The 21,184-nt window shown below is 47.0% G+C and overlaps 1 protein-coding gene across 5 annotated transcripts in view; it reads left to right on the top strand.

The window, feature by feature from the left end:
- BOC (BOC cell adhesion associated, oncogene regulated) overlaps window positions 1-21,184 on the top strand; it is an 87,625-nt gene that overhangs the window by 57,417 nt on the left and 9,024 nt on the right. For 2 of the 5 annotated variants that reach the window (XM_032780243.2, XM_032780242.2), the window contains exons 4-14: window positions 5,679-5,825; window positions 6,522-6,665; window positions 7,159-7,452; window positions 8,279-8,551; window positions 9,177-9,466; window positions 15,615-15,783; window positions 16,851-16,961; window positions 18,301-18,507; window positions 18,998-19,179; window positions 20,407-20,512; window positions 20,859-20,981. In XM_032780243.2, the coding sequence (XP_032636134.1) occupies window positions 5,679-5,825; window positions 6,522-6,665; window positions 7,159-7,452; window positions 8,279-8,551; window positions 9,177-9,466; window positions 15,615-15,783; window positions 16,851-16,961; window positions 18,301-18,507; window positions 18,998-19,179; window positions 20,407-20,512; window positions 20,859-20,981 (2,046 nt within the window). The remainder of the gene's footprint in view (window positions 1-5,678; window positions 5,826-6,521; window positions 6,666-7,158; window positions 7,453-8,278; window positions 8,552-9,176; window positions 9,467-15,614; window positions 15,784-16,850; window positions 16,962-18,300; window positions 18,508-18,997; window positions 19,180-20,406; window positions 20,513-20,858; window positions 20,982-21,184) is intronic. The other 3 variants (XM_075072248.1, XM_075072245.1, XM_075072247.1) reach the window with 3 other exon arrangements.

The raw sequence follows: 21,184 nt of genomic DNA, 5'->3' as shown, positions 1-21,184 counted from the left end.
AAACAGAAATGCAAACTAAGCTTAACATACTAGATAGATTACATATGAATTAGCAGTTACTTACTATGAGAGCTGTTACCAGGTCTTTCATACACAGGCTAGAAAATCCCTTTAGCCTGGATCCAGCACTTCCACCAGTCCAGTCTTTGTTTCTCAGGTGTTTTCAGGAGTCCTCTTTTGTGGGGAGTGCAGAACCACAGATGATGTCACTCCCTGCCTTATATAGCTTTATCATAGGGCGGGAACCTTTTTGTCCCAAAATCAGTTTGTGGAAAAACACTGACATCCCAAGATGGAGTCCAGAGACATGTGGCCTGATCACATGCCCTTGCATACCTTGCTGAGTCATAGCAGCCATTACTTACAGGCTATGTGGAGTGTTCTCAGGAAGGTTAAGTTCTTCCAGGGTCCATTGTCTTTGCTGATGGGCCATCAGCACTGTCTGGCTTCTTCATTGTTGTACTAGAAAGGCTAGTTGTGGGTGTCACCCAGAGTAAGCACAATTGAAATACAGATACATAGTCAGTATTCCTAACTTTAGATACAAAAATGATACACGCATACAAATTGGATAATCATATTCAGCAACTCATAACTTTTCCAATGATACCTCACATGAGGTATTATTCCTACTTTAAAGATGAGAGCAAATGAAGCGCAGAAAAGCAAAGCGACTCATTGAAGGCCGCACACCGAGTGGGTGGCACAAGCAACCATAAACCCCAGTAGCCCTGACTCTGAGATCTGTGTGTTAACCTAAGGACGATCCTTCCCCTCTGTACACCCAGCTCAGTGTCTGAAACACTGTCTCTAATTGCAGAAATCTCGTCGTTATTTTCCATGTCTAAAGAACTACATTCACTGGTGAGCTGCTCTGCATTTGAGGTGTTGGTCTGTTCTTTCTCCAAGCTCACTGGCTCCTAGGCCTCTCTCCTCTTCTGGGTCCCTCTGTGTTCATATAAACCCCTGCCAGCACTGCTGGAGCCTAGGCCTTGGCTCTGAGATCATAATTTGGCCATGATTAATTCAGACCACCAGGGTGCACATTAATTTTCCTGATGCTCGTTTATATTTTGATGATCAGGGAAGTATGTGTGATATGGGCAGGCAGACTTCTGCTTCTCTCCTTTTCTCCGCCCCCTTCTGTTTGTGTCTCTTCCTGTTTAATCCCTTGATCAAATGTCAGAGGAGAAAACACCTAGCACCCTTCCCCTCCCCAAGGGTAACATTTATTTTCAGAGGAACAGAATGTGTTGCATGTTAATTGTTAACCTTCATCTGGCTTTAATACTCAGTGGAAACATGGCTCCCCTTCTCTGCTTGTCTTAAAGGATTAATCACATTTCTGAAGTTCACTCTTATTCCTGCTTTTTATTATTATTATTTTTAATTGAATGAAGCCAGGAAATTCTTGAAGTCTTGAGCACGTTCACTGCAAATCATTTTTATGACATTGCTAAACCTCTCCTTCTCTTTTCAACCGTCTCCCTCCTTTCTCCCTCCCCACCCCCTGCTTCTCGAATCTGGGCACTAGAACCATCTCCAAACAATGTGCCTGACAACTAATACGTTTTACATTTGGGAAGGGTTTTCAGCACATTGCCAAGGGAGCTGGTTTTTATTTAAAATTAAAAAGAATCTTGCTTTCATCGGAAAGTCTGTTTTGAGACATTTCATGTCACTTTTCCAGGACTGTGGGTGGGAGAACCTTGGAGCCAGAGTTGTCTTTGCTGTTGGAGAGCTGGTATAAGTCCCAGAGAATGAAAACACATTTTTCCACTCTCCCGGTCTGCCAAGGAAAGGTCATGTGTAGTCTGCGATCCACGAGCTCTTCTGATCCCTGCTCTCTGAGCTGCCTGAGGCTGTGCGGGCCTTGGATTTGTATTGGTTCCAAGGAACAAAATAGTTGTGTTTGTAATAATGGCACACTCCTGCGCAAAGTCGTGGTGATGTAGGTTATACTGCGTTGCTGTTACATTATGCTTTGAAGAGGCAATATGGTCCCATTTAAATGCAGGGTCATGCCACCCTGAAGAAGTGTGTCAATGCTAGGTCATGCTATGAAAGATGCAACTTTAAGTATTGTTGCAATGTCATAGTATATTGCTGCAAGGTGCTGAAGATGCAGGATCCTCAAAACACAGTGCCACTACCTGCTTGACCTAGTGTGCCAATGCAAAGACTTAGCATCACCCCATAGCAGGTGCTGCAACCGAATTCCTGAAATAAATGTTCATCTCTTTAACATTCCTGTGAGCTGGGCTTGCAGGACTCAGGAAACACTTGCAAACATTTGCTAGAAGAGCCACGTTCTAGTTTACTTGCAGTTGGTCGGAGCATGCTTTCTAAACATGGGTTGACTTCATCCACACTGGCTGGTCAAACTGTTACCAGGAACCAGGCTAGCTAGAACTTTGTTTAAAGCACTTTCAAATGCGTTGGTTCCTGAACTTGGTTTAAGGTCTATAGTAGATGCATCTCCCTGTCCTATAAGTGAGTTGAGATGAACCAGCTCCCAGTGCTACTATGTTATAGTGCACATATGGGTTACAGGAGCATCTTCACCAGGAATGGGTTTGGAAATAGGTCTCCTGGGTTTATTTTGGTTTATCTTCTTGTCTTTGATGTTGTGGATTTGGCAATCCTGCCACTACCAGTCTGGGACTGGAATGGTCTTAAACTCAGCAGCATTTCTGCTCTCAGCTTCTGAGTGGCTGGCGTAGACCTGAAGCACTACCTGGCTCAGGCCATTTCACCTTGGTATCTGCTCCAAGTCTTCTGAATAGTATTAAAAAATATAGAGAGATACTTTGCTTTCATTAGGGGTGGGGATAGAGAGCAGGAAAGTGTAGGAGGTTCATACTGAGTTCATCTGAGTCCTAAAGTCTCGTTACAGAGACATTTCCATGGTGAGGCAATGGTCCAGCTGGTGTGTCTCTGAGGTCACTGAACTTTTGCAGGAAGGGTCAGCTGTGCAGGGTGGTGGAGGAGCAGGTTCTGATGAGAAGGGGTCAGTCAGCTCATAAAGTCTAGCAGAGAGTCCTTGCAATGTTTCCATTATGGCCTCTAACTCTTTGCCTCATGTGGAGTTGGTTGAGAAGTGCAGCTGGAAGAATATGGACAGCAGGGGAGAAGGAAGGTGGAGGACTGGGCTGGCGGATGTGGGCGGTGAACAGCTCTGTCAAAACATTCTCTCCTAATGGATTTCTCAAATGTACCAGCAGGCAGGTGTCACATCAAATGCCTTCCCTTATGAAACCTGATCTGTTCCTCTTTGGTACTCTCATTCTCTCTCAGAGGCACCCTCTGTTGGCTTTTTTTAGCTCCCAGGAATGTGGTGTGTGTTCAGGGCATGGTATGGGTAACTAGGTCAGCAGACAAAGGAACTTGGCCAAAGTTTGGTTTGTAGCCAGTCATTAGAGCCTTTCTCTCTCTCTGGTATCTTTCAAAATCATTTTAATTTTTATGTGCACAGTTGCATGTAGAGACCAATAATTCCCTTCTGTTTTTTCTGTGACCCCCCCCCCCCCATTCCTTCCAACATCTCCCCAAACAAACTGGGGATGGGGGAAACTTAGGACACAATAACAATCTAGTGGTAAACCAGCCTGTGGCTGTTGGGTGTTTGACTCGAGCAAGAATTCTCTGTATGGAGATGCTTAGAATTCAGGCAACGGAAGAGTCTGAAGTGGCGGTTGTGGTCACAAAAGTGAACTCTGAAAATGACTTTTTACTTCCTGTTCCATATTAATTCTTCTCCATTTGCTTCCAGATCAAATCTTTCAAGTCTGCGAGTTGAAGTGTGATCTTTTTTTTTCCTCTATGCCCAAAGTTTGCCTTCTAAATCTCTTGAATCTATCTACTCCTATGCTCTCATCTGTCTAAACCGGTGGTTCTCAGTCAGGTCTTTCAGGGGGTACATCAACTCATCCAGATATTTGCCTAGTTTTATGATAAGCTACATAAAAAGCTCTAGCAGAAGTCAGTATAAACTAAAATTTCATACAGACAATGACTTGTTTATACTGTTCTATATACTAGACACTGAAATGTGAGTACAGTATTTATATTCCAATTGATTTATAACTACACGGTAAAAGTGAGAACATAAGCAATTTCTCGGTAACAGTGCGCTGTGATGCTTTTGTATTTTTATGTCTGATTTTGTAAACAAGTAGTTTTTTAGTAAGGTGAAACTTGGGGGTATGCGAGCCAAATCAGACTCCTGAAAGGGACACAGTAGTCTGGAAAAGTTGAGAGCCGCTGGTGTAATCCATCTGTTTGGGATGTATAGCATAGGAGGATGCATAGCATTCATCACCATATTATCCAGGGGCTGAACGGTTAGTTTAGATCCAGAAAGCATTGTCTATAGTAACCTTCACACTTGATCCTGCTCTTTTGTCTTTCCCTGGTATCAGCTAAGCAAGCTCTGCTCCACTCCTACCCCTGATTTAGTGTATACCAGCTGTCCAGAGATGGCAATGTCACCGAGGACATGTGAAGTGAGAGAGAACCCCAGAACCCAGTTTGAGTCTTTCACAGTTGTACAATTCTTCCCTCAGATGCACTCCAGCAAGTTCCTAGTGAAGTCAGTAGGAGCAGTGAATGCATAATTAGGGGTAGAACTGAATCCACAGGAGGAAGATCTGGGCAGCAAATATTTTTATCCATTTCCAGCACCTTCCATCCAAGGATCTCAAAACGCCTCACAGACATTAATGAATGGGGATTGGTCCTGCTTCGAGCAGGGGGTTGGACTAGATAATCTCCTGAGGTCCCTTCCAACCCTGATATTCTATGATTCTGTGAATTAATCCTCACTGCCCCCCCATTTTCTAGTTCAAGACCATCCTCCCCACTGATCAGAAGGGGATGTCATTTTCTAACCATATTTCAGGTGTTCGGGCGAAGTCAAAGGATCATGATGTAATCCTCTCCTGTATTACCCAGCCTTTGAACCCTCTCCACAGGGGCTCAGTTCACAATGTTTGCGGTAGCTTCTGGGCAGCCCAACTACAGTTATGTTTGAAATGCCACTTACCTTTCGAATCTCAATTTTCAGTTGCTCAAGAAGTTACCTTTTAGGGCTGGGATTTCACATGTTCATACACATCGCAGGAGCAGTTTATTCACAAAGTTTCTTGATGAGCCCTTTTTGGAGCTGTTAGATGATAGAAAGGAGCAGCGTTTTCACACCAGCCCATTCCCACTCATCGCTGAGGGCACCCCTTCAGTACCATCCATTGCTAAGATGCGCTAAACTGGGTCCTGACTGCAAACCTGAGGTGGTAAAGGTCAGACAACAGGAAGAGGATACTCTTTGCACCAAAACCAAGATCCAGAGTGTGACTAGCTTTGTGCACTGAGCCAGCCTGATTTGTATGGACATGGAAGACCTGCTCCATGGGGGTGTCAGGAAGCCAAATCAATATTTGTAAAGCTCTTTGAAGTCCTAGGATAGAAGGGCCCAGTGTTAACTATATGCATTGTCTTGTTCCCCATTGTGTGCTTTAGCCCAGCTTTGGAATCTAGCTGAATTACAAGTTTACGTACTGAATATACCTCAGGTTATTGGGGCGGGGTTTTTTTGTTTGTTTGTTTTTTTTATTCCTTTCCATTAACTCCTGAATTTCCCACCCCAGTGCTAAGACTTACTGTTACTGTCCTCTTAACAGAGATCAAAGACTTCAAATTTGATGGCCAGCATGTGATTGAAGTGGATGAAGGGAACACAGCTGTGATTGCATGTGACCTGCCCGAAAGCCACCCCAAAGCCCAGGTGCGCTACAGTGTGAAACAGGAGTGGCTGGAGGCCTCCAGAGGTGAGCTGCGTTCAGGGAGGGGAGGGTCCCTCTACTCTCTTCTGTCCCAGCGAGCTCTGTCGCGTCTCCATATCCGCTGGCTCTGCCTTTACCTTTCCCTCTAGCTCTCCAGTCTTGCAGAGAATAAGCCCTCTCTGCCCACTGCCTGATATACGTCTCCCCCACAGCTGCTCCTTTCTGAGCCGCTGCCTGGTCTCTGTGTTGTCTCCAGGCAGCCATGCCTGAGGGGGCCATGCTCAACAACAATTTGCAAACAGAAAAAGGAGGTGGCCTGAGTTGAATAAATCCTAAGTTTAATTTTGTTAAAATGAATTATTTGCCCACGTGACTAGAGATGGGTCAGAACCAAAGCCCCGGCTCTGAACCCCTATGAACCCTTGGGAAGTTTTAAAATCCAGTCTGAATGTTGCCACTTGAGCCCATCTGTACTTGTGACTCTTCAACTTCACCAGAAGGTCCGTTCATCTCCCTCCTTCCTAAATCAGTTCTCTCCTTGTCTCAATTCTGAGACTGAATCAGCTTATTTCCAGGAGAACCGTTCTTGTGATGTTGATATATCCAGTTCTCTTTCCCTCCTCTTTTCCCACCTTCTCCCTTCCCTTTGCCCAGGCATGTTCGGAACACACTGCTGAGATGTTATCTGGCTGGTAGAATAGCCCCTCACAGAGAAAGGTCCTCTCTTCTTTTCCCTTACAGACAACTACCTGATCATGCCGTCTGGGAACCTTCAGATAGTCAATGCCAGCCAGGAGGATGAAGGAACGTACAAATGTGCTGCCTACAACCCCGTGACCCAGGAAGTGAAAACCTCCGTCTCCAGTGACAGACTCCGCGTGCGGCGTAAGATGCTTCCCTTTAAACATTTTGGGTTCCTGGCCTCCAACTCATTTCTCTTTGCATGTGCGACATTATCTTTGGCATCTCTTGACTGTTGAGTGTTTACTTGTGCAGCCTCCATGTTCTATTACTGTAGGTTTATGTATGGACTTAATGTATTTGCTCCTGGAAAACTTCCTTTGCAGCAGATGGTGGAGGGCTGTAGTTTTCACAGTAGAAGGTCGAGAGGTCTGTTCTCTGTGCTGCACGCGCATGCGGCTACCCCGCGGAATTGTAATACCCTCTGAGGAGCATTTAGACTTGGGAGCAAGGGTCTGAACTCCACTGCTTGACTGGGTCCTCTTCACATTGGTCGCATAAGAACTACCAAGTTTCTCAGCCTGCATGGTGCATCCATCTGTCCTATTGTCCAGAGGAAGCAAGCATTCTTGGGGTGCCGCTGTCCTATTTGTAGGAGCTGCAGTGTCTTATTCTTTTTCTTCTCCCACCTCACCAGGCTCCACAGCAGAGGCAGCGCGGATAATCTATCCCCCGGAGGCTCAGACCATCATCGTCATCAAAGGTCAAAGTGTCATCCTGGAATGTGTGGCTAGCGGGATCCCGCCTCCCCGGGTCACCTGGGCCAAGAACGGCTCCAGTATTTCTGGCTACAACAAGACTCGCTTCCTGCTCAGCAACCTGCTGATTGACGCCACCAGCGAGGAAGACTCCGGCACCTACAGCTGCATGGCTGACAATGGGGTGGGCGAGGCTGGAGCTGTGTTCATATTCTATAACGTTCAGGTGTTTGGTGAGTAGTACTGCAGCTTTCTTCCCATCTCCCCAGACGGAGCCCGGGCTTTCTCCTAGCACCTGTTTCAGGGAGAAATATCCACCCCACCTCCATTATAATGTGAAGTAACCTACCCTCCTTGCTGGCATCTTTAGCACCAGTTTTAGTATGAGGTGTTGGATTTGCCCCTGAGGACCCCATCACCTGCCCCTTTCACCCACAGGTTCCACTCTGAGTCTAAGATGGGGGACTCCCCTTGGGGAATCCCATCTCCCATTATTTATATTTCTGCTTTGGGTACTCTATAGCACCCATTAGCATAGTATCTAGCGCTTTCCAGGTACATTGAAATCTGCATGGGAAGGGACCCTAGCAGACTTCAGAGTCTGAGCCTCCTTTTTCCAGAATTTGAGGCAAGAATGTTTAGGAAGATAAGTCCCAGATAATTCTGCAGAGCATTTCCCCCTTCCGACAGAAATTAGCTGGGACTTGAACGGATTTGGTTTGAGCCAGCTGTATTTCATCCAGGTGCTGGTCTCCTGTAGGCATCGGGACACCCTTGTAGTGGCACTGGGGAAAAATGGGATCCACAGCTGTGTGTCATTGACATACTGTGGACACTGGACGTGTGGCATCTCACCACCTTGCTGAGTGGTCTCCTGTGGAGACAGGAGGGGTGACAGGGTGGATCCCTGGGTGACCCCATCAAGGAGGAGGACTTTTCTTGGTTGAGGCTCAGTTTTCCAACCTCTCTCTCCGCTAGAAGCGAATGACCAATCATGGTAGTGCTGTGCACTTTGCTAGAGCTAAAGAAAGTTGTTGTTTTATGGCTTTTGCCCTACAGAACCTCCCGAGGTCGCCATGGAGCTGTCCCAGCAGATCATTGCCTGGGGTCAGAGTGCAAAGTTCACCTGCGAGGTGCGAGGGAACCCCCAGCCCTCGGTCACGTGGCTGCGCAATGCCGTGCCTCTCTCCTCCAACCCCCGGTTTCGGCTGTCCCGTAAGGCTCTGCGGGTGATGAGTGTGGGGCCTGAGGATGATGGGATCTATCAGTGCGTGGCAGAGAATGAAGTTGGCAGTGCACAAGCCATGGTGCACCTTAGGACCACCCAGCCTGGTGAGTCTTCAGTAGAGTTCACAAGTTACCTTCCTGCAGACATCAGTGCTTTAATTCAAGGGGCTAGTGTACAAATAAGTCACTGGAGTACGAAAGGGCTGATACCTCCTTTCTGTCCTGCTTGTGTTTCAGCTGTCCTGCTCTTCTAGCAGCTTACCCCCAAATTGCTAGGGCACCCCCAGCTGGCTTGTCACACTAGGATCTCCGTGTCGCCTGGTAGAAGCTGGCTATGTTAGAACAAGTGCCACTTGTCTCCTTCAAGTTTTATCATGACAGGAAGGGGTGGGGCCCCCCTGGGCCTGTCTGTGGTAAGAGGTGCTACAGAGTGATAGGAAGCTGCCCTCTCTGCAATCAGCCCCAGTGTCCATGTCCCCGTTGTTACTGTGGGAGAGATGGAGGGGTGTGCTATAGTTATACATGATGGAGAACGTCGTTCAGACAGAGTGAAATGGATGCAGCAGCCTAACATCTCTTGAGTAGCTTGGCTATGGTTCCTCTAAGATTCATGGCACCAGGGCTAGCCGGAGAATTGAGGTTGCTTCCTACTATCTCTGCGTTTACTAGTGATTTAAAATGGCATTTGTTCTGTCTGCCCCCTCTCCCTCCACCCCAACTTGTATTTCAGGAACAACTATGAAGCCATGGCGAGACTCCAGGTCGGGCTCAGCTCAGTCCCCCACGCCACTGTTCAGCGACAAGGCTCTAAAGGAAAAAGCCATGTTGCAAAGGCCTAAGCCTACTGCGCTGGAAGCATCTCTCCAGTGCATGACTAACAGAGGGCAGGTGTCTCCGGCCGAGGCGCCCATCATCCTCAGTTCTCCCAGGACGTCCAAGACGGACTGCTACGAGCTGGTGTGGAGACCGCGACACGATGGCAGGGCCCCCATCCTTTACTACACTGTGAAGCATCGCAAGGTACCACCATGCTGCTTCCATGTTTCCATCACTGATGCTCTGTAGGTGAATTTGTGACTGGGCTGAGCAGTTATCTAATAGTGCAATCCAAGTGCAGCCACTCACTTCATGGGGGCAGTCACTCACCCTTGCCTTACCTGTGACATTTGGTTTCCTCCCGCGTTTGTTGCTGGGATGCCCTAAATTTCTGAAACTAAGTCTCTAGGGAAGAGCACACATTGACTCGCTCTGTAACATCCTGTGTTTGAGCCAAATCACCCAATGACAACACCCAAAGCCAGAGAACACTCCTCTGCAGCTCCTTGGTGCTACCATAATATAAACATTAAATAATAATTTAAAGGTACAGAATGCAGGCAACAAAATTACAGTTCCTTTTCATTTGGAAAACCCAACAATGTGAAATGCATCCACCCCACTCCCCCACTAACTAAATGGTGCTGTCCAACAAATAGCAAGGCTGGGACATGATGTGCAAGATTGCTATGCTGACAGGTACAGTAGCTGTCCTAATAATCCTAAATCTTCAGGGAATGTCCCAAACTACCTGTTTTTCTAGGCTTTCTCCTGGAAGCCAATACATGACAAGGTGGTGAGCACCCAACCTACCTGGTGGTGTGGAGTGAACTGTTATTGCTCTGGTAACTATCCTTGCCTTGTTTCAGGGATTAACCCCTTGTAACGTCACAAAATGTCTTTGACCAACCTAATCACTCATGTTGCTGCTTCTCCTGGTGTGAATCATTGCTGCGACTTTCAGACTGATAGGCCAGATTAAAATTTCCACCACTCGCACCCTAGAATGTTATTTTAACACATAAGGTTATAAGTGTTAATTAACATTCAGAATGATGAACCTCAGATTTTCATCCTGAAACACAACTTCTGTTCGAAATGCAAATATACACATTCCTTATGTTTGTGCAAGTTCAACTCTGGGCCATAAATTTCAATAGGGGCCGCTGGGCTAAGATGCTTCATTTTTGTGGGGAGGTGTGAAAAACTACAGAGCCCAAAATCCGGCCGCCACTTGAAAATATTGGGACACTGTCAAGATAAAAATTCTACTTTTTTTTTTTATTATTATTAAAAAATTCCTTCCTAGTTTTAATAAGTTAGAAAGTTGGGGGTATCATAGCTTCCTACTCAGATTTGAACCTTAGCGTTCATAAACTGAGAAGCTAGCATGAACCCTCTAAGATTTTAAAAGCTTAGATCTGATCTCGCTGCCACCAGCCAAGAATTTCCAGTGTCTTGGCTCACTCTGGTCTCCCCAAAACCTTCCCTGGGGGACCCCAAGACTCAGAGGCTCTGAGTCTTACCACAAAGGGAAATAAACCATTCCCCCCACCTCTCTCCCACCCAGAATTTCCTCTCTGGGCTAACCTGAGAGTTACTGATGCAACCTCTTTACATCACAATACCAAGAAGCATGTCTCCTCTCTTCCACAAAGAGACAAACCCAAAGACAAGGAAACAGAAAAGATTCTATCTCTCTTCCCCCGTAGCTTCTTCCCGCCCTGGGACACTAGGAGAGTTAAACACAGAGAGCAGTTTTTCCCCTCCCCCCTGTCTTTCCTTTCTCCCACCAATTTCCTGGTGGGTCAACTAGAAAAAAAATCAACAGGTCTTAAAAAGCAAAACTTTTAATAAAAAAAGAAAGAAAGAACAGAATAACAGTTCTCTGTAATCTAGATGGTAAGATACAGGGTTTTCAATTTATAGAAAATGAATAAACAATAGAAAAGGGATAAACAGCCTTACCCAAAAACAATACAATTTAAAGTACTTATAGCCAAATACACATAAAGACTCCACCAGCCAGATACACAGATGCAAATACAGCAAAACAATTTAAAAGACTATACTTTTGCTAACTTTGTACTTACAACTGGGAAACAGAAGATTAGAAGGACTGGAAATAGATCCTCTCATAGCTGAGAGAGCACAGAACAGACAAAGACCCAAGACCAAGAAAAACCCACAAAATCCCTCCCTTAAGCTTTGAAAAATCCGGTTTCCTGATTGGTCCTCTTGTCAGGTGTTTGGTTCTCTTTGTTAACCCTTTACAGGTGAAAGAAACATTAACCCTTAGCTATCTGTTTATGACAGGGGGGTATTTTTTTTGTAATTACTGCTACTGTTCATTTACTTGTTGCATTTCCTTCATCATGGACAGAAAACCGATATAGATTTCCGGTTGTCACGCACTCCAATTGTGTTGTATTTGGAGGATTTCAAATTTCAATTACATACATAGGAAAAATGTGCCGATTTTCCCAGAAATGGTTAAGTTCATGAAACCATTTCTAGTTTAAGGCTTTATAACCCCTGAGAACATTCTAGGTTTTTTTTCCCTTAAATAAAACTGAAATCTAGGGCATAAACTAACCATGTCTCTTTAAACAGCCATTTACAATAAAGATGTGAGATGTCAACACACGATCTAACAGAGAAAGGGGATAAAACCATTGGCTCATTGAGTCTTTCCATCTGCAAGGACAAGATGCAGCCCCTGAATAGCACTGGAATGAAACCAATTCTGCGGGTGATCTTAGCTCATGGGCTGCAGTTTGTTCTTGTTTTGTTTGTTTTTTTCAGTGCTTCACCTGGAAGGTCATTAGGGCAGAGAAGGTTGCCAAGGATCACTGCTGTCTGCACTAACACATTTTCAGTGTAGTCCAAATTCTCAGCTGGAGACTCTTGCTTGTGCTTCTTAGGTCCCTATATATGGAGTTTAGCCCCATTAACCCTTAATTTGCTGTCATTTCTGTGATTGCTAACCCAAGAGATGTTTAGAATTAGGTTTTATAAAGATCCAGATTTAATGAAAACTAATATGAATAGAAATATTTGTGTGTATGTGGTGGGGGGAGAGGAGTTATTTCAATTTTAAAAATGTATGTGTGAGAGAGAGCGAGAGAGAGAGAGCGCACCCACAAGATCTGCTCTGTTGGAAATCCATATATGTCAGAGCAGTGCTAACCTAGGATCTGATTCTCAGCCATGCTGAATACCTGTGGTTCCTATTGACTTCAGCTGGAATTGTGTGTGCTGAGTGCCTTTGAAATCAAGACCCTTAGGGTATGAGAGTGAAAATGACCAGTCAGCGGAAGGAAGTGCAAAAAAGTAAATAAACAGCACAAATAGTGAAAAGCAAATACGATTGTAAAGATTCTTTCTGTTGTGCTAACTTCAGCAGCTATCAATGATTTAGAGACTTTCACAAATTTGTATCCACCCACATTTACCCACTCTATAGACACGGGAGCAACTACTCTACTGTTCTGCAGCCTAAGGGAAGTCAGTTCCTACCCAGTCATTATCTCTGGTTTTAATATTCTTCTTTACACACACCCCAGCTCCTGCTTTCTTGAATGTAGTAGTCCTGAGGGACCTCTCTCTGGCCTCGCAATCCCACAGACTCTGTAATAAAAAATAAAACAGGGTAGACGTGAATCTGTCAGTGTCAAACACTCAGAGAAGATAAATTACATTGCAGAGGCTTGGCATTTCCGTTTCATCACATTGCCTGCACTGTCACTGCTCCTTTCCATGCAGGGTCATTGAGGTGTCCTGTCTGCTTGCCTGCACAATATTATCCTTGCAGTTGCAGGTTTCCCTCTTTTGGTTGGGAGCAAGGAAAAGAGAAATGCCCTATACTTTGTGGTATGGGACATCTTGACCAGGCTGTTCAATTATACTGAAAGATAAAGCTGTGTTAAAAAACTCTTTGGAGGCCACGGCCATATGCTGCATATTCCATCAAGAAAGCTACATTGAACGAACACTAAGGTTGCATGGTGAAGTTCTCAAAAGTCAGGAAATACCAGACATCAGGTCACAAGCTTAACTCCGCCCCCTTGTTCCTACACGTCTCCTTTCAGTGTTAAACTAGATCGGGGTCAGCAGACTTTCAGAAGCGGTGTGCCGAGTCTTCATTTATTCACTCTAATTTAAGGTTTTGCCTGCCAGTTAACGTTTTTAGAAGGGGTCTTTCTATAATATATAACTAAACTATTGTTGTATATAAAGTAAATAAGGTTTTTAAAATGTTTAAGAAGCTTCATTTAAAATTAAATTAAAATGCAGAGCCCCTCGGATCAGTGGTCAGGACCTGGGCAGTGTGAGTGCCACTGAAATCAGCTCGCATGCCACAGGTTGCCTACCCCTGAACTGGAAGGTCACATAAACTCATATTATGTAATATAGCTTTAAATAGCACTGACTCTCTTTGCCCCGTTCTAGCCAGCATGAGAACATCTCTCCTTAGCCATTGGCTGGATCTTTCCAAGAAGCCTAAGGCAGTTAGGCACCTAATTCCCATTGAATTTCATTTGACAAAGCCCAGCCTTAAAATCTTCTTGTGCAGACGGTTTTGTTTTGTATCACTGGAGCTGACCCAGCTCTCTGATGTTCTCTTCCTTGTTTGTGCATCAGTGAGGCCCTCAGCTAGAGTGTATGCAGCATTGGGAGGTGGGTTTGAAATCCCACTTCCCCTGCTGAGGGTATTGCACTGAATAACACGGAGTCCTTGTTAATGGGCACTCCCTTCTTGCACTAGCAAGACAAGTGATTTTAAGGGTCCAAGGACTGTAATTGTTACTCATTCTGTACCAAGCCAGCAGGGGGTGCTCAGCATTTCACACACTGTAAGGGGAAATTATTGCATGGTATTTGATTTCCCCTGAATTTCCTGATGACTGAATAACAGATGTAAAGAGCTACACCCTGATATTTGGTATCTGAAGGCTGATTGCCATGGGGTAATGGCTTGTTGACACTAAACAGAATGGATTGTGACCTCCAAGCAGGTAACTATGCACTCTAGCATGCAGGGGCTGATCAGCTAAAAAAAAATCGAGGCAACTCGCACAGCAGGAAATAGATGAGCCTAAATCTCACAGAAAGTAAATGGGACCTAGGCTCCTTAGTCACTTAGGCACTTTTGGAAATTGTACTCTTTGTGTTTTGGTGGGAGCCTTCCCACAGCAAATATAAATGGCACTGATTATGTTTGTCCAGACGCACAGAGCAACCAGACACTTTAAGTCAGAATGACCGTTGTTTTATCATAAGTGAAACATCAAAAGGAGAAAAAACAAAAGCGAAGTCACCACGAGAGAGCACACTGTGTGTGCGCGCATGCAGGCGAAGTCTGGCAGTCTGCTGAATTGAACACAAAATGGTAGACAGAAGAGTCCTCAGAGATTTAAATATGCATAATCATTACACAGCTAAATACCCTGCAGTATCTATTAAGGTGGGGTGAGACTAGAGCAGTGGCTCTCAACCAGAGGGATGTGTACCCCTGGGTGTGCGCAGAGGTCTTTCAGGTGTACATCAGCTCATCTAGATATTTGCCTCGTTTTACAACAGGCTACCTAAAAAGCATTAGTGATGTCAGTATAAACTAAAATTTCATGCAGACAAAATGAGGAAGTAAGCAATTTCTCAGTAACAGTGCTGTGACATTTCTGTATTTTTAAGCAAGTAGTTTTTGAGTGAGGTGAAGGTTGAGGGTACACAAGCCAAATCAGACCCCTGAAAGGGGTACAGTAGTCTGGAAAGGTTGAGAGCCACTGGACTAGAGGGTGGATAAGCTGTACTAAGGTCGGAAGAGCCATCCCCAACACTTGGAAGCTTATTCTAGACATATCTGACCGGTGAGCTTTGCAAAATTGGGATGGAAAATCGCACTCCTTTGCAGAAAGCCAAACAATGGCTGGGAGAGACAAGTGAGACACTCTTTCAAACTTTCCAGGTGTTATTTCAAGGTTTAGGCAAAAGTTCAAGTTCAGCCTAAAAGTAAATGAAAGCCAGCCCCCATTTCCCCTGGTCACAGGGGCAGCTCCAGGCACCAGCTCGCCAAGCGCGTGCCTGGGGCAGCAAGCCACGGGGGGTGCTCTGCCGGTTGCTGCGATGGTTGCAGGCAGGGTGGCTTTGGCAACATGCCTGCAGAGGGTCCGCTGGTCCTGCGGCTTTGGGGGACCTCCAGCATTCGTGCCGCCGAATCTGTGGGACCAGGGACCTCCCGCAGGCAAGCCGCTGAGGGCAGCCTGCCTGCCGTGCTTGGGGTGGCAAGATACCTAGAGCCACCCCTGCCTAGCCAGGCCAGTGATCCCTGTGCTTGTTACTTGTTCTTCAGCAGATTATGAACTCTTCAGCCAACTGGACGGTCAGGGACATCCCTGCGACTCAGCACCACCTGACTCTGACCAGACTGGATCCTGGGAGCTTGTATGAGGTGGAGATGGCAGCTTATAACTGTGCAGGGGAGGGACAGACGGCCATGGTGACCTTCAGGACTGGTAAAGGTCAAATCTTTCCCTAGATGCTTTGGTTTAACTCCCTGAGGTCCCATCTCCCAGCCCGTGATAGCAGGCACCGTTCTGGAGTTAGCCTCTCTACCTCGTACCCTGCCAATGACTTTTAGCCATGTACTGTGATTTGGTTCGGTGCCTGTCAAGTGGAAAGGCAGCTGTCCCCACGTTCAGAGTCACTGCCCATTACAGGAGAAAATGAGCAAGGTGGTAGGCAGTGTGCTGACAGCACTGGATGGGGGGAATCAGGATTTCTGGGTTCCATTCCTGCTGCTGCCAATCACTGGCTGGGTGACTTCTCTACCAATGGTTATCAGCTTCTCAGGTTCAGCTAGCGGGAGAAATGGTGATGAATTTTTCAGGAAGAATTTAGAAATGTTTTTAAATGGCAAAAAATGTAGCTGAACATTTCTAAAGAGTCACTTGATCTTCACAACATCTCTGAGCCTAGAGCCTGATCATCATTGCTGAAGGCCCTACTTCATTTGCGAAATTGCGGGTCCCACAATATTAGGCTTCCACTGCAATTTTGATTGTAATTAGCTTACTTTGCCCCGTCCACAATTTTGCATGCATTTTGAGGTGTGCAACACACACTTGTTTCCTCGTTAGTTCAGTAGAATCCCATTTATTCAAGCTGATAGCGGCTGGAGCTCGGGCTCTCAGCCTCATGCTGTAATATAGTTGCAGCAAAATGTCTAGTTATGGAGAAAAAAAATTAGCAGGTATAACATAATACTTGAGTGTTGATATTGTTCCAGGAAATTTATCTTAAACAAATAGGTTTTTTCTAGCTTTTCCAAGTTACCGCAATTAATAAAAGTCCATTATCACTTTTCCACGATTTTCCACACCTTGCCTGCAACTCAGCTGCAGTTGTTTTGACAATCATCCTGCAATACAAGTAGGGCCTTATCAATTCTGTGAAATCCTCGGGTTCTGTAAGTGCAAAGTGCTACTATTCCCATGTAGTGGCTACAAATTTCCAATGGGAAATAAACACCAGTGGATAACTGTCCATCACGCCTCATCTTCTCTGATGTCATTTCTCTCTTGGCCAGGCCGACGACCAAAACCCGACATTGTCGCCAGTAAAGAGCAGCAGATCCAAAGGGATGACCCAGGCACTAGCACTCAGAGCAGCAACCAACTGGACAACAGCCGCCTCTCCCGTAAGGCCCTGCCTGAGTGGGGAAGGGCGAAATGCCATGTGTGTTGTGGGGATCCAAGGCCAGGGTGTGCCAGGATCAGAGTCAGTCCCTGGGTCACATTAAGCTTAGTTTATGGGAGTTTTTTTGCTCATGAATAGTCGAGCACAAAGCATTTGTGTCACCTGCAAAACGGCACACCCATCCCCAAGGAGACCATCGAACATCTACCCTGCTCTTTAACTGAATTTCATGCTGGTGAAGGGTGCAGTGTTCCCAGCCAGGGATACTCTAAGCCACAGAACCAGTGCAACATGGTGAAGGGACCATATACATTTCCCACACCCCATGCTGTTCTGGAGGGACCCCTTCCAAGGATGAGCGGGGAGTCCCAGTTTTGTAGCCCATGAGGTTCTTGGCCTCTCAACTGAGCCTGCTAGCAGGGGGATGTTTAGTACTAACTCTAGGGATGGTTTTGTGCAGGGCTGGGCTTTGGCATTTCATTGCAGATGGGGAACGTCAGTATGAACCCAGCCCAGCTTGTCCTGTTTGTCATGTCCCATCCCATGTTTGACCTGGGTATTGTTTACTGGAGCCATTACCCTTCCTATGAAGTTCTCCCTTAATTGTCTGTTTCCTCTTTTTATTCATTCTTCCTTCCCATTCTCCTTCCTTCACTCCTGTTCTCTTTCCAGGTCCTGCATATCTTTTCCTCCCACTATTTTGATAGTTTTCCCTCAAACTTTTTTTCCCATCATGTATAATTTTTCCATGTTTCTCTGTTGTCTCATTTCACTCTCTCCTCCTCTCTCTCTCTCAGCTGCTGTATCAGTCTTTACCATCTTGCTTATCATTCACGGCCCCTGCATACTCTCTTCTCTACCTCGATCCTGCCACATGCACACATCCTTCTCCCCGACACACAACCCTTTTCCCTCTCCAGACACACACATGTACAAGACCCCTGCCCCACCTGGCCTGCACAGATTTGCTTGAGGCTGAGATGGTCCTTCTCCTGGATGGGAGCCATTGGCTGAAAGGTGCTCTTTCTTGACATGAAAGAGGGGAGTTCTTAGCTGCGTCCCCAGGTTGAGCGTGCTCAGAGCCAGCTGGGCCCCTCTCAGCAAGGGTTTTGCTGGAAGTGGTGGATCGGGATATGGGAAGTTGCAAAAAGAAGGTAGAAGGAGCTGAGTTTTCAGGGAGCAGCAGGAGCAGTAAAGAGAAGTGGGAGGGATTGCTGGCACAAGGATGAGGGCGAGTGAGGGGGGTTAATCAAACTGGTACCTCTGATCCACCCTAAATTTGCTTTAGAGAAGGAGAGGCAGAGAGAGAGGTGTTTCATGTTCTACCCTGCTCCTCACAGCTCCTGAGGCACCAGATCGCCCTACCATCTCCACAGCATCGGAGACATCTGTCTATGTGACCTGGATCCCCCGTGGGAATGGAGGGTTCCCCATCCAATCTTTCCGAGTGGAGTACAAGAAACTGAAGAAGTTAGGAGACTGGGTGCTGGCCACCAGTGACATCCCCCCCTCTCGGCTCTCAGTGGAAATCACAGGCCTGGAGAAAGGTAGGAGATGTTCTCCTCCTCCTGTCTTTCTAGGGGACGTGACAAATAGTCCTGTATAGTGGTTCTCTTCTATTATGCCATGCTCAATGCTGTGGCGTTTGAGGATCTTCAGTAAGCTGGAGGAGGGTTGGTCTTCTCCCAGGTGTTTTACTGTGGCCTGTGGACCATCCAGACAGCCTTCTAGCGAGAAAAAGTGGCCTTGGTGTGGGATACAACTGAACTCAGGCCATTAGGTTCTTTAATGTCAAAGGCTGGGACGGACACACACACACACACACACACACACACACACACACACACACACACACACACACACACACACACACACACAACCACACACACACACACACACACACACACACACACACACACACACACACACACACACACACTTACTTTCCTCTTTTAGGTGCCATGCCGGCTATTGGGCTTGCAGGAGGCACCAATTCTCTCTTAATGCCATTGTTTCCAACCCATTCCTTCCACCTAGGCACTTCCTATAAGTTCCGTGTCCGGGCGCTGAACATACTAGGGGAGAGTGACCCCAGTGCCGCGTCTAAGCCGTACGTTGTGTCGGGATACAGTAACCGAGTGTACGAGCGCCCTGTTGCCGGGCCTTACATCACCTTCACCGATGCCATCAATGAGACCACCATTATGCTGAAGTGGATGGTGAGGGAGGGAATCTGTGTCTGCAGGAGGGAGGGATGGGCACTGGTTGGGTGACTTAGAAGATAACATCTCCGGTGGCTATCAGATCTCATCAGCTACAGCAGGCTAGGCTTCCTCAGTACTTGGGTGGGGAAACTCCAATTATCTAGGAAGTCCTGCTGTTAGTGCATTAGAGTACTCTCCTTCCTCGGTGTCAGCACTGACTCAGTGACCCGCATGGTGCTGGGGAATGTGCAGCTGGACATGCGGTCTTCTGGGAGGCTGTGACCATTTTGCTCAACAAAGATTCACGAAATGGGGGTTGGTAAGCTTGCTGCCCTAGCCTAATTCCTGTTTGATTAATTAGTGACTCCTTAAATTTCTCTGCAGTTTCAATAGGATAGTGTTCGTCATCACTTCCTGTGCTCATCTGTTGGGTGGTGTTGCTGGGTGCTGCTAAACAGCCTCTACGCTCCTCCCCAGAGGTGGCTTCTTTTCAATTTTGGGTGGGGATCCTTCAGGCTCACGGATGCTGTCAAAAGGGCCGTTATTTTATTAATCGATACACATGAATTAACAAGGATTGAGGATGGCATCCTCCTTTCCTACCTGCACAGATCTAAGGGTTTCCACTAGCCCAGGGTGAGCCATACAGTTGCTTTACCCGCTTCCCAGCCCGTATCTTCTGGCCACAAATCCCCATGGGGGCTTCATGGCAGAGTTTCCACTGCTGGCTGCTTTTTCTTTAAACACAGAGATCGTATCTGAAGGGGGCTGAGGGAGGGCAAGGAAGGTGAGGTCTCACCCGAAATATCTTGGGGGAAGCCCGAAGGAGCTGATGGCTAGTGGCTGTGCTGTCAGCCAGTGGGGTGAGGGAGAGAGGTCAGTCCATCTCTCTCTCTCTCTCCTATATGTGGCATGTGACCACTGGATCATTACACAGTGCAGCTTGTACAGGACACCTGAGCCTTAGTAGTGTAAAAACAAAAGGTCATCAGATTTCATGCATGGCCAGGCGCACCACTGTTGGGACCGGGGGGTGGGCCTGCTGTTCATGGCAAATCTGATGGCATTCCAGCTTTACCCAGGTCCCCACGGAAGGGCAGGAGGTTAGGATATGATAGTGAGCTCTCTTAAGTCCAAGGGCAGCATGGGGAGAGGGGAACATCCCTGCGGCTCCTCCCTGGGGAGAGGCAGTTTGATCAGCATGGACACCTCTAAACGTTGCCTTCCCCCTCGTCTCTGCAGTACATCCCAGCCAGTAACAACAATACCCCCATCCATGGCTTTTACATCTACTACCGCCCCACCGACAGCGATAACGACAGCGACTACAAGAAGGACGTGGTGGAAGGTAAGAGGCGCAGTGCGACTGGCTCCAGCTGCTGCGTGCTGGGTGGTTTCTCCATTGAGAACGTCTGTTGGCAAGAAGGAGCGGCTGTTGGGGGGCACCGGGCTATGGTGATGCCTAGGGGCCATATCTGCCCAGGCACAGCCCTGCTGAAGCTCTGTCCAACACGACAAGGTGAGGTGGCAATGGGAAGCGTGTCTCCGGGGCACCCGTTGCCCTCGCTGGGGTGCAGAGACAGGATTAGTGAGTCTGCATTTGCCAGTGGCCTTTGGGCAAAGGCAGTGAGGCCTGGTCTGAGTGCCGAGGCAGGGAGCTAACGGAGCCGTGTGTTGGTTCCCCCACACCTCAGGGGACCGGTACTGGCACTCCATCAGCCACCTTCAGCCAGAGACCTCCTACGACATCAAGATGCAGTGCTTCAACGAGGGCGGCGAGAGCGAGTTCAGCAACGTGATGATCTGCGAAACCAAAGGTATCTGGCTCCTCTGGGTGGGTCGGCAACCGCCCCCTTTCTCCTTTCCCAACGCATGGGGGTGATTTGGGGCCTGGCTTAGCGGAGCTAACAGTCTGGATTAGAGATGAGGGAGAGGAGGAGGGGAAGAAGGGCAGGGTTTGCAGTGATGCCGTCGCGCTGGTATTAGGTCTGTGCACAGCTCAGTGGGTGCAGCCCCATTG

This window comes from Chelonoidis abingdonii, chromosome 1 (genome assembly GCF_003597395.2).
Source record: "Chelonoidis abingdonii isolate Lonesome George chromosome 1, CheloAbing_2.0, whole genome shotgun sequence".
Classification (NCBI taxonomy): domain Eukaryota; kingdom Metazoa; phylum Chordata; order Testudines; family Testudinidae; genus Chelonoidis; species Chelonoidis abingdonii.
This window is presented reverse-complemented; position numbering and strand designations above follow the sequence as displayed.